At 40.5% G+C, this 13,524-nt stretch overlaps 1 protein-coding gene across 2 annotated transcripts in view; it reads left to right on the top strand.

Moving 5' to 3' along the window:
- astn2 (astrotactin 2) overlaps positions 1-13,524 on the top strand; it is a 291,201-nt gene that overhangs the window by 251,768 nt on the left and 25,909 nt on the right. For both annotated transcript variants that reach the window (XM_079657488.1, XM_079657487.1), the window contains exons 18-19: positions 4,560-4,693; positions 6,398-6,546. In XM_079657488.1, the coding sequence (XP_079513614.1) occupies positions 4,560-4,693; positions 6,398-6,546 (283 nt within the window). The remainder of the gene's footprint in view (positions 1-4,559; positions 4,694-6,397; positions 6,547-13,524) is intronic.

The following is a 13,524-nucleotide window of genomic DNA, read 5'->3' as shown; positions in this document are numbered from 1 at the left end:
CTGTGACTGAGTTATGGCAAACCTTTTGAACAAATTGGTTGTGAGTCTAATGGGTGAGAGTACTCTATATCTTGCCAATGGCCGCTGTCATGCTCTCACCATAACGTACTACTGCAGCCCCCCGCAGGGGCGTGTCTAAGGCATTTCATTGGGGGCAGGAGTAGTTGCAGAACCACAAGAACACTACATATTTGCACAAAAACTAAAGAGTTTGTGCATTACCCACAAGACCAGGACAGGTATATTTAAGATGAGGAGGGGGACTTGCTGGACCTTATTATCCAGTCCAATATCCAGTAATAGATTGAGTGGAAATAACATTGAACACAATTCAAAGACGTTTCCCTAGTGTCCTTTGAGCCTGCAACTAGAAATGTATCATTTAAGATACTTAAAAATTGAAAAAATAAATAAATACAAAAACACAGCATGAATGTTTCTGCCAACTCAGGGTGATAGTCTTCAACACACCTCCAGCAGGACTCATTATTGAATGCACACACAGGAAGAAAAAATACAAGTTTTGATTCCAGGGACATCCCTTCAGTACCAAGGAGAGCGCACACTCCTATAGATCATTACACAGATTCATATCAACTCTCTCTGGACAGTAAATACTTCACTCCCTCCAGTGTATTAGGTTCCCCCAGCTATAAATAATACATTCTAATACAAGACATTGCAATACATGATATCCTCATGAAAGTTACAATTATTAGTTTGTTCATTTGTACAGTGATTGGGCTGTTGTAGTTTGTGGTGCTGTTGAACTGTATTGCATTACAAAATATTTAGTTCCTTCATTGATAGAAGTTGGGTGGACAAAATAATTGATACAACTGCCAGAATAACCTAACATCATAACCTTCCTGAAGGCAGCAACTGAGTTTATGTTATTGTGAACATTTAGTCCACAAAGCATGAATTATATCAGCAGCAGATCAGACTTGACTTTTAGGCTACAGAACAGTTTAACAACCAAATTGACAAACTTTTCTTTCTCATAATTGATAATGTTTATTCACCAAGTTTGATTTGATAACACATAGGAAAATAGCACAGTCAATCCACTTGCTGGAAAGGTCAGATGAGCTTAGACCATCGTCGAACAGAGAGTTGGCAACAAAAACCCAATTGGTGCTGTTAGAGGGCCCTCCAGTGACACGGCAATCCCCTATCAACCTCTGGGTGAACCAAACCTCTTCCATTTTCCGGGAAGTACTACTTCTGATAAGGTTCTTAGAAGCAGCCCATTGGTTCCTTTGTTAACACCATTAGCTCTGAATGATTGGAAAGGCTAGACAAATGGCACACACACACACACATAAACAAACATACGCACTTAGGTCACCATCGATGTTGTCCTGTGCGTGCTGACTCAGACTCTTTACCACCACTGGTGATCATCTTATAAATCAATAGTGTGGGCCAGCTGGACAGTGTTTTTGTGTATTAGCCTCTGAAGATGGACAGTAATACGGTCAGCTTAGACTAGACAAACAGATTAATACATTAAGAGGTCACGATGGCCTTCCTTGTCCTCTTGTTAGTCACGACAGGCTTCAACGAAAGTGAAAGGTCCAAATAGTTTTTGGTGCCAGTGAGTCTGCTGGGTTTAGATGATGTCGAGGCTTGGAGTTGTTGCTGATCTGATGTTGTCTTCAGTAAGCACGGGGTGATTACATTTCAGCTCAATTTGTTCAATATCGATAAGGTCAATAGAAATGGATTGTGGTATATTTGTTAAATTGTAGAACCCTGCGGTATTATTACCATAGCGGTATTGCCAATTCCTGAAAGCCTATCTGTCATGACTGCATAAAGTCTTTCTTACAGTCAATGCTCGGATTGGTCCTTTCTGATCAAAATACTTACTTTTCTAATATGAAGCATAATAGATAAGGTTGCTTACCCCTCATTTTCCGTAAAAGAATGTATATGGATCTATAGTATTTCTGGGAAATGTATGATCTGTGGTTTATCAATACAGTATAGGGTATCCTCCTCTTTTCAGTTCTGACCTATCTCTGCATTAAACACAGAAGTACTCTCTGTGTGTCATCTCACTAAACGATTTTCCTCACTGACACAAGAATTGTTGTTCACTTCACTTGCAACAGTCGGACATATTGCTTTCTTTATGGCCACACATCCGACATAGTATAATTTTACATGTATCACTTTTCTTTTAGCTTTGCTCTAAATCTTCATCTCTGCTTTACCTCCTGTGCCCCCACCCACCCCCCTACTTCATTCTCTAAACCACAATTAGATTCCCTGTTTACCCAGTGGAGACTGGCTTGCATTACTCTTCAAACATAAACATGGCGGTAATCGCTTTGTCTATTTTTCACATGTGCAGCCATGCAATCAAGCGAGCAGACCCATATGGAGTTTTTCTAGGAATCTGGTGCTGGTAAATGCATGGCGGTCCTGTGGTCTCTCTCTCTCTCTCTTTTGCCCCCAGCAGCGGTCATTTCTAATTCCTCATATTTGTCTAGTCAGTGTGCGTGCATAGGACTTGAGTCCAGTTTTTTCTTTTTGCTTTTGTCTGTGGCTTGCTTCAAATTGACATGAGGTGGCGAAACCCCTGCTGCTGTTGTTTTCTGGCAGCAGTTAGTCACATGGTTTCAGGCAAGGAGGGAGAAATGTAATTACCTTTTTCCCCTTTTTGGTTTTCCAAGGGGTTATTATATGGCCATGGATTACAGTGCTTGCTTACCCACTATAATAACTGCTCATTCAGCACGCTCAGTTAGAGGGGCTTGTGTTGGAGGATAACTACTGGGGAAGCCTTCACTGCTGAAGGATCCTGATCCTGTCCCACAGTAAGGTGGGGAATGTGTTGAGTTTCCTTTTTTCACACCTTCATGTTGTTGATGTTTTTTATGTCCTTTTCCTTTACGCCACTCTTCCTTTCTCTGTTGCCCATGGTGGTTACTTTCCCACCTCAAGATCTTTTGCCTTGAGTGAAACAAGGGGTATTGGAAGAAGTCAGTTCCCATGAAAGATTGTTGAGCCTCCTTAACAGCTAACAATGCAGTGTTGTGGAAATGCTAACATCAGCTTCTGAGTGCGTGCCCTGACTCTTTTTTTGGCCAAAATGTCTGCCTCTCTGGTCAGAACTATGCCCAAAGTAATCTCAAATGTCACTTTCACTAATCAACACACTGCAGAGGTGTGTGTGTGTGTGTGTGTGTGTGTGTGTGTGTGTGTGTGTGTGTGTGTGTGTGTGTGTGTGTGTGTGTGTGTGTGTGTGTGTGTGTGTGTGTGTGTGTGTGTGTGTGTGTGTGTGTGTGTGTGTGTGTGTGTGTGTGTGTGTGTGTGTGTGTGTGTGTGTGTGTGTGTGTGTGTGTGTGTGTGTGTCTGTGTCTGTGTCTGTGTGTGTGTGTGTGTGTGTGTGTGCCCACATGCACACAATGCTTGTTCACAGTCATCTTAAAGATTTGTGTGTGTTCTCAACAACTCTTTTGCTTTCGGATAAGTGAATGTCATGGTGTATGAACAAAGGAGTGTCTTCTCTGTGCCTGGTACCGGGTGATAATGTTTCCGCATGGTTCCAGCGTCTTATTTTTGTGACCATGATCAAGCACATCTCCAAAGTTGTCTGCATGAGGCAGAACTGCCAACCAGTTAGAGCGCATAAATAACTGAGTGCTCCATTGATCCATAGTGTGACAGGGGGAGCCACAGTCCTTGCAAACTCCCTTGAACTCACTGTCTATCATACCTGTGGCTTAAGGGAAAGCCCTGAGATTATACTTTATTACTTTGACGGTTCTATTGGCATTTCCCTTCCTTTTAGAGGATGACTGAGCTTCTGCCTTTGATTTTTCTTTTGCCCGTTAATGAAGCTGCACTAGGATGTTAGGAGATGATGTCATCTTCTAGCACCCCTCCCCCTCTCCTCCCCGTCCCCTTCGCAGACAGACCCACATCGACACCGACAGATCCTCACACAAACATACGCATAGAATGGAGGAGGTGGGGAGTGTCACAGCTTTCACACCTCCATTATAAAAGTCACAGTGCATCTATGATATCACAGTCCAAGCTTGACAATGTTAGTGAGATGTTCCTGCCTTCCGGTAATTGGGAACGTTGGGTTTGAAAAGGTCACTCCGTGTGTAGGTGTGTGGGTGTGTACCTGTGCTACTATCTTTGTGAGATCTGTTTTAGTTCTATAAGTCAGAGAGAGGACATTTCTTTCAAAGCAAAGAAATATTGGAATGCCCACAAATCATATGGGAAGGCTTAGGTTTGATATGTTGTTGTTTATGGTTAATTGTAGGGGGATGGGGAAATGGAAATGAATATTGCCAATGTATGGATGTGTGTGTGTGTGTGTGTGTGTGTGTGTGTGTGTGTGTGTGTGTGTGTGTGGGTGTGGGTGTGGGTGTGGGGGTGTGGGTGTGTGGGTGTGTGGGTGTGGGTGTGTGTTCTGGGATATGGGTGCACCGGTGAAGAGGGTGGTCTTGGTGGAAGATGGGGGTGGGGGAAGCAAAGATGGACAGGCAGCGCAGGATAATTGCATTTCTCTCACCTGTTACCCTTTACAGGCCTTCAAGAGTGCCACAATGAGCTCATACTGGTGTGCTGGAAAGGGCGATGTCATTGATAACTGGTGTCGCTGTGACCTGAGTGCCTTCAGCAAAGATGGCCTGCCTAACTGCAGTCCCCTCAGGCAGCCAATGTAAGTGTGAGGTGACACCGTGAAACCTAGTAATTCATGCACAAGAGATATTTCATGGATCCATGCCCCACAGAGCTGCAGGCCTACACATATGCACACGGACGTGCACACCTGTCTCCACTGAGTCATGGGGCACTAGAGAAAGTTGTAGAAACAAGCACAGTCCCAGAAGTTCTAATAGCTGTCAGTCTGCCTTTACACCCCTCTGAAAAGAACATTCTCTCATTCAAGGTGTCTTAATAATACTCTTGAGTCATCCAGCCCATTGCTGCCTTGAGAACTGAGGGCATTCATTCAGATCTTAAGGCTACAATGAAAGAGTCTTTAAAGAATGAAAACAATATGGCTATTAGAATATAACATGCCAGGGTTAATCTGAGGCAACATTCATTGGCACCACTCTAGAAAAACAATAACAGCTTTACAAGGATAAAATGTTGTGAAGATTTGTAGGCAATGTGACAAAATCTTGCAAAACCTATACATTTGGTTAAAGTTGGTCTTCCTACATTAACAACTATAACTGACTACAGAACCTAAATGCATAGGGTGGCATAATGCTCAGTCAATGGTTGCCAATTAAAAATCAAAAAGTTCACTGTTATTGTTGTTAAAGAGTGACATTTCATCACAAGGTTACAATCGCACAAATTGTACTTACAAGGTACATAAGCATTTTCAATTGTATTGGTCAACAGGATCCATCCCTTGGATACTGACTGGATATTATTAATATATTTTATTTAAAATATCACACATTTTTGATTTATGATGCATATTTATGAAGGAGTTTGTGGTAACAGGGTCAAAATTGGCTCCCAGTCTTCCACCGCTTCCAGGGTCAAATTAACATTGGCACATTAGCTTTTAAGCCGACATAGACGAGAAGAAAAACAACATTTATACATTTAAAATTCACTCAACTTACAAAAAAATGGCAGACTCCTGATAAACTCCAGAACAGCTAGAAAATTGACCTTGTGATTTGATTGTTTTTTTGAACTCTTAAGCAATACTTTACCAAAGATATGTTGCACAAGTCATGCACAAGTGGACTCTTATGGTGGTTTGGGTATTGGCTGGTTTGAGGATTGTGGTGGGGAAATTGTAGATGATGGGGTGGTGCCACAACCAGAGTTTTGGTCAGGTTTTCCCTGGGCCCATGCATACTGGCACAAAAAGACCAGTCATGAGAACTTGCAGCAAACAAATCTCCAAATCTGGTCAGTGCCGGAGTAAAAACCAGTAAAAACCAGTAAAACCAGTAAAAACCTGCAGAACCTTTTATGATTGTCTGTAAAGATAAATCCAAGAGCATCCTTTTTATGAAAGAGGGATAGGCCTACCTCTTTTAGCCATTGTCACAGACATTTGTTATTTTATCTCTTTTGAATTATTAGAGGGAAGACTCACAGGGAACACTTCTGGAGAATAGGTGGCATCGGAATGCTGTTTTGTTTAAAGCTGCTGTTTTCAATCCTGTTATCCAATGAGATACTGTAGTGTAAAGGCAGAGGTGTGACAGCCTGCACTCAAACATAACCATTACCACATGGGATTCTTACTCATCAATTCTAGGGTTTATATCCATACCTTAGGCACATAACACACTTAATACAAATTCAAAAATAGGGTGTTTGTGGTTACCTGTTGATATCATTGTTAATATTTATCTTATTAACATGTGTTGAATCTTCTCCTTAGTTTGCGCCTAGCCCCTTACCTGGAGCCCTCAAGCACAATGGTGGCCGTGGAGTGGATGGATGTGGAGCCTCTGATTGGCTGCAAAGTCTCTGACTACATCATCCAGCATAAACGAGTGGAGGATCCCTCAGAGGCAGAGGTCTACACAGGTAGAAACACTCAAATCTAACACTTAGTTGATTTTTGTAACTGTATACTCTACTTCTAAATACTACGATGTGAAGAAACCCTGTCTTTTAATTACCATGCCATAACCATGCATACTCACATCCATAAAATCGTACAATTTATTAAGTGTGTTAGTCCATCGATAGACCTGTAACTAGCTGAAATAGGGAATGTTTCACAAGATTCCACAGCATATTTTAACTGCAAATAGAAAAGGTAATGGGTTGAAGATCCAAGTCCAGGCAAGAGTCGTTTCTGTGCATTTTATTTCTTTGATCCAATATCATAGAAGTACAACAGTTTTCTTATATCTTGCTGTTGTCTCGTGCGCACCCTGTGGTATTAAAAAATATGCCTATTGGGTGTAATAACTAAAATTACACAAAAATAAAAGGTAGATTTACAATGAACAGAAAATTAATGAATAACTATTAACTAAGATACTTCAATATATTGCTCAAATCATTAGAGTGACGGTGATGGTAAAGTTTTGTTTATACAGAAAAGAAGGAAGGGCTCGGACTGAAGATGATAGAAAAATGACGTATGGCAATTTATCAAGTGCCACAAATGGTGCTGACCGTAGGGCTGGGCTGGCCATGGCGGTGACGAGGGGCTGGAGTGAGTCAGAGGAAGGGTGATAGGAAGGAATTTAATAATGTTGAAGAAATGAGGTGGCCTGGAAGAAGCTGGCTTTAGTCATTGGGAAGTATGGACAGACCATCCATCACCCCAGAGAGGAGTGCTGATGAAGCGTGGGCACCAGCGAGCGAAGAGAGGTTCCAGACAGCTAGACACAGGCAGAGGTGAGAGAGGAAGGGGCAGATGGTGTTGGTGACTCACTCTGCTATGTGCCAGTCACCACTATAAACCAGGCCGTATCAGACAGTATAATATAGATTTACAAGTGATTGTCTTGGTCTTTTGTATCTCCCTTCACTGTCTGTTACTGTTTATCTCTAACTAGTCATGTTTGTGTTGTTTATTTGAAACTTTGTTCAAGTCTCTGGACAAATTTGATGTGGAACTTTAGTGAAAGGAAAAAAGTGAACTTACTTGAGTACATTGATATGTGTATGTTCAGTATATGACCCTCTTACGGCCCGTCTACACTACAGGCATGAAAAAATCTTGAAGCTGGGCGTGTCTGAAGCTTGGCGATTTTTTGCGAACAACCAATCACATGAATCTCCCGCCCCCGACATACAAAGTAATAGCAATGTTAAAACGAAGTAAACTGGATATAAACTCTCCAAACAGGCGAAAAAACTATCAGTTTCACCCACTGTCTCTGCCACCTCCCTCCATGCCTGGTTCCTCCGGTTTGTATCCCGGTAAATAGTTCCGGTCGTAAAGAACCGGGTGATTTGCTACCGTAATATCTCGTTTGGAATATGAGGAAATGAACTGTGGTCTGGCTCTCCCAGCTTGCACGCGGTTTGATTGGCTGAGCTTGCACTGGCGGGATTTGCATAAACGGAATTTGATTGGCTGATGCCAAGCATCGAGCCTCAAAAGTTGAACATTGTTCAACTTTTGATGCCGATAGATGCTCGTGATGCTTGCAAAGCCATGCCATGCTCCCCACAATGCAGTTCGGCGAAGATTAAAAATCTTCTACGTCACCCCATTCAAGTGAATGGGCGAAGCGTTGAAAGCATTTTTTGATGCCTGTAGTGTAGACGTACCGTTAGAGAAGAGTATGTTAATTGGCAGGAAACTGGCAGACTATGGTTCTCCTTCAGTGGAAACATCATGTATTATAAACTGTACAGGCATATGTATCTGGATAGTTCCCACATCCAATGCAAATACTCCGAACTGCAGCGACTCAAACCCTTCATTGTTCTCCAAAACGGGGGGATCAAGGTTGCTGATACAAACTTGGAAGGTATTGCAGGGATCGATTTATGAAATAATAGGGGCCTCTTAAAATGATGAGATTGTGTTCTCTGGACTCAGCAAAGAAAAGCTATAGTGCCATTTTCTCACACTTACTCTGACTTATTTGGAAATTATTGGATTTGTACTCCCTGTAGCCACTAGTGGTTTCTTATTCAAGCACCAATTTTGAGGCATTTTGTAAGAAAATTGAAGTCTATATAATAAAATCATAGGATGAGATAAAAATGAAATCCACCTTGGCTTTGCTCCTTGCTCACCTTGTGCGGCTTCAGAACAAACTTCTGTTGTCCTCTCAAGCTCATTTGTTGATGTTTCTTTTCTCTGCTTGACAACAACAGATATACACACAAACACACACATTCCCTTACTTAAGTGGCGCGTGAAACCAGTCTTCTACCGTTGGCTACTGAGCAACTCTAATAGAGCAGTTTTGGGATAAATACTTTGCTCGAGGGCACCTTGGTTGTTTTCGGGTCTCTCATTCTCATTTTCCCTGATCATATTTTCCAAGACTGTGTAATGATTTGAACCGTTAAGCAGTCAAGCCTTCTTCTCCAACATTTGATGATGGACGGATGATTTCAAGTAAACTGTATTTGATCATTTAGGCAATCATAGGGGGAAATCCTGATCCAAAGCTTAAGGGCTGATACAGTATTTGGAACAAAGAGCAGTGTGAGGTGTTCAGATTTGAAGGAGAGAACATTATGGAAAACCTGACATTTTACAGTTGATGGTCCTCCTCACTGTTTCACAAAGTGATCAAATTCCATCATTTAAACAAACTGGTCTGTGCTCACCCAGTTTGATGCCAGACAAGGGTTTGAGCAGTATCAGCAGTACTCACAGCTAACCACAGTAGTATTGTTTTGTATACAGTACATACAAACAAAAAGGTACACCGGACAATTACATGGACAATTTCATAGTGTGTTGGAGAAATGGGACCATTGGATAATAAAACACATCTACAGTAGTTAGGGCAGCAACCCTATCCAGGGGATCCACATCCATTGCTAAGTTGAAACACTGCTTCAGGCTGGTGTCTGAGGGAGAGGAAAGATAAACAGGCAGCCACACACAGACATTCAGCCATGCTGAGCATGAGTCACAAACTCGGAGCACACACATTCAGCCATGTGCACACTCATACAGATGACAGACAGAGAGCCAGTGTGAAGATGCAGACACTTGGATTCAGCTCTCAATGGGTTCCCAAGCCATGTTGCTATTTCAGTGCTGTCTAGACAGGGATATAAGATGATACTACATGCCTTCTAATATATCTACAGTATATATACAGTATAGTGTTTAGGTCAGTCATTATACAATAAGAATAAATCAATCTTGAGTTTCTGGCTTGGTTCAAAAAGATTTAGTTCAAAACATTAATTTCATCAAAAGAACGCTGGGTTCTAACTTTAATTTGGTTCTTGCTTTGTAATGCTTACCAGTCCATTATGGGAATGTGTACATACTGTATGTAATAAAAAAGTGTAGTTTAGTAGCACAAAAATGCCTTGGCTTAGCCATATAAGTATATACTGTATAGCCATATCAGACAACACGTTAATGGTTGTGTATGTGAATATGTCTTTGCTTATTTTATTAACATAGACATAAAAAATTCTCCATCAACATAAACGGTGAAAGATCCATTTACCAATGTAACTACCTTTGTGGGGTTTTTTAAACCTCGAAATCCCCCATCATCACTCTAGTTATCAGGGCAGACGAGGAAGGTTTTCACGTTCAGTGAGATTTTACACAATCTTGATGACAGTTTTATCCATGTTAAAAAGCTGGTTCCAATGATGCAACTCTTTAGGCTCAGGTTTTTTCCCCCAGCTTCCTGCATGAATGGATGCAATCATGAGGTCCTTGACAATCTTGAAAGTGAATGGTATCTTCTTCTAAGCTAATATCCATAAACGTTGCTAATGTGACTCCCTCTTGCTTTCTGTAAATTATAGAGATGATATCATGCCTCAGCTTGTAAAATATCATAGGGCTGCATACTTTCTTGCAATCGGTACCCTTGCTGAGTTGAAAAATGAAGTCAAAGTTTGAGTGTATTGTATACAGGTGCCTTCTTCAGATAAAAACCCTCAATATGTTGGGTGGTGTAAGGGTCAACCTTGTTAGCTCACGGACTGTTTGTAATACTGCCTAAGCTTCTCTTTGCCATTTGTTCTTTTCTTGCTAAGTATACTGTGGCTTTGATTTGACTCTTACTTCACATCCATCACCATTTATTTGATCAGAATCTTATTTTCTGCATTGACTAAAGACGAACTTGGTTGTAAAAATAAAACCTTATTCCCACCTAGAGTAGGACAGTTTGCACTTCTATGTGTGTCTTTACCTTAATTTAAAGTTCCTTAAAAGTAGGAAACAAAATACGTAGAGAAAATGCAGAAGAGCTTAATTTGTTATTGGATCTCAGGCTCGTTTTTCAACCAGCATGACTTCCTGAAAATGTACCAACATCTTTCACATGACCTCTGAAACCAGGCACCACCAGCTTACATTTTTCACTCTTCTCATCCCTTTTCGACATCTCTCACTATTTTCCCTCTCTTAAATTATATGTATCCTTTTTTCTGTGTTCTATCAGTGAGGCTTTAAATAGATCATTTTGTTACAAAGGATCACCCCGTTCCTCTCACATCTGTACCAACTATCATGTCCCTGTCTACAAACACCTCATATCATATCACTTATCAGTGTTGTTTAGGGAAAAAGTCCTCTTTTCTTAATAAAGGCTTGTCTCTGGTCCTTCTCAAACCTTCCCTCTGGGGTCAAGAGAAGCTTTGGCTTTGATGTAAAAGAAGAGCAGTCAAGACCTTGGTTCATATATCTTATTTTATATATGGACATGATGCTCTACTTTATGGAACTATACATGCATGGTTGTACAACTTGAGAGAGATACTATTTGTGCAATATTCGTGGTAATATGCAACACCTCAACAATTTCTGTTGTTCACCTCTTTTTTGCAATTTAATTAATCTGAACATTTTAAAGGAAAAATAAATTGTAAAGTTGTATGACCAGCGAGAGTTTGACCTTGAAGCAAATCCTTCCCATAGGGAATCTGTTCAGTGGGTGTTGTTTTCTATGGCTATTTCACAGCACTCAGTACCATAGTAACACTTATACTGTGTACACACAGTATCAACAGACTTCAGTATGTCAGTACCTTATGTAAGTTCTTGTGTCCTCTTAAGTAGTCTGACATAAACCAGGGTGGATCTCAGGGCTTATATTAGCAGTAAATCATGAGAGATGTTATGCTCGTTGGCACTTTAAGGAAAAATTAAAACACATGTTAGTTACAGAAACATCTCCTTTCTGTCCTTGAATGCCTGCTTCCCACTTTCACACCAGGAATGTGAGCATAAACATACCTGGTCAACCTCCTGACAACTGATTCAACTATATCACTGATGCAAACCTCGGCTCATCATGAGAAATGCTGCTATTCAATCTGATCTTATGGTGGTCCTGAAGTGCAAGTCAAAACAACATTTCACAAAACACTACAGCATGTCACAAAACGCTACAGCCAGAGAATAAGAATAATAAGAATAATAAAAATAAGTGTTCTCTCTAAAGGAATACTCTTTCCGTAAAATGTGAAATGCTGTAGCATTTTCTGAAATCCTGTGGCGTTTTTCTGAAACGCTGTGGAGTTTTCTGAAATGTTGTAGTGTTTTGTGAAATGCTGTAGTGTTTTTGAAATGTTGCTGTGTTTTATGAAATGTTGAAGTGTTTTGTGAAATGCTGTAGTGTTTTGTGAAATGTTGTTTTGACTTGCACTTCAGGGCCACCCTATGATCTGCTGTGTACTTTCAGAAATGTTTGAAATATATAGATTGCAAATCAGACGCAGTTTACAGAAATATTTATTTGACCCTTTTTTTACCCTTGTCCTCCTGCATAAAAACATGAATGAAAATCGAGTGTGAATTTCTTGTAGCATATACCAAAAGATGTATTTATGAGTAATAACTCAAAATTATATAACATAAACACGTGATTTGGTCCAAAGGTTGAGTAAGAGTGAGAGGTGAGAGTTATGGGACTCCACTACGACTATCATAAACACTTAGTTTTATATAGAGTAACATAATTTATTATCCCGGGAGCAACACACATCAACATGAGAATTCATAGCCATAATTAATCCTGTCTCATAATGTGACGGCTGCTACAGAATTCTGGCCCAGTCTACACAGAGAGGATTGTTTTATATGAACACATGTCCCAGGATCAAGTTCTTAAAAATGAAATGTTTATGAAGTAATGACTACACAACTCAGCTACTAAAAACATAAAATAAAGGATAATTACAATTAATAGGATGGGGGTCGTGAACAATTTGTACCTCGGTTATCTTCATTCAGTTTTATAGTATCCAGTATTAACTGCAAGATACCCTACAGTATACATATGTTGTGTTATTATTCTTAGGAATTACTGATACATAATATACAGTACTAGTATTTGTAGAAACACACAGGCATTTTACTGCTGTCTTGCCAGTCAATCATAACCAGCTATATACATACACTGAACAAAAATATAAACGCAACACTTTTGTTTTTGCTCCCATTTTTCATGAGATGAACTCAAAGATCTAAAACATTTTCTGTATACACAAAATAACCATTTCTCTCAAATATTGTTCACAAATCTGAAAAAATCTGTGATAGTGAGCACTTCTCCTTTGCCGAGATAATCCATCCCACCTCACAGGTGTGGCATATCAAGATGCTGATTAGACAGCATGATTATTGCACAGGTGTGCCTTAGGCTGGCCACAATAAAAGGCCACTCTGAAACGTGCATTTTTGCTTTATTGGGGGGGGTCTAGGGGGGTCTGAAAACCAGTCAGTATTTGGTGTGAGGATTAGGGTTAGGGTTAGGGTTAGGGTTAGGGTAATGTTGTGAATCGAGTGGCCTGTGTTCATCTTCCATAACATACGCCTGCCCATACCATAACCCCACCACCACCATGGGCCACTCGATTCACAAAATGCATGTTTCA

The sequence above is a fragment of the Notothenia rossii genome (assembly GCF_949606895.1).
Source record: "Notothenia rossii genome assembly, chromosome: 11".
NCBI lineage: Eukaryota > Metazoa > Chordata > Actinopteri > Perciformes > Nototheniidae > Notothenia > Notothenia rossii.
Note: the sequence above shows the minus strand (reverse complement) of the source record. Positions and strands in the feature narration are given on the sequence as shown.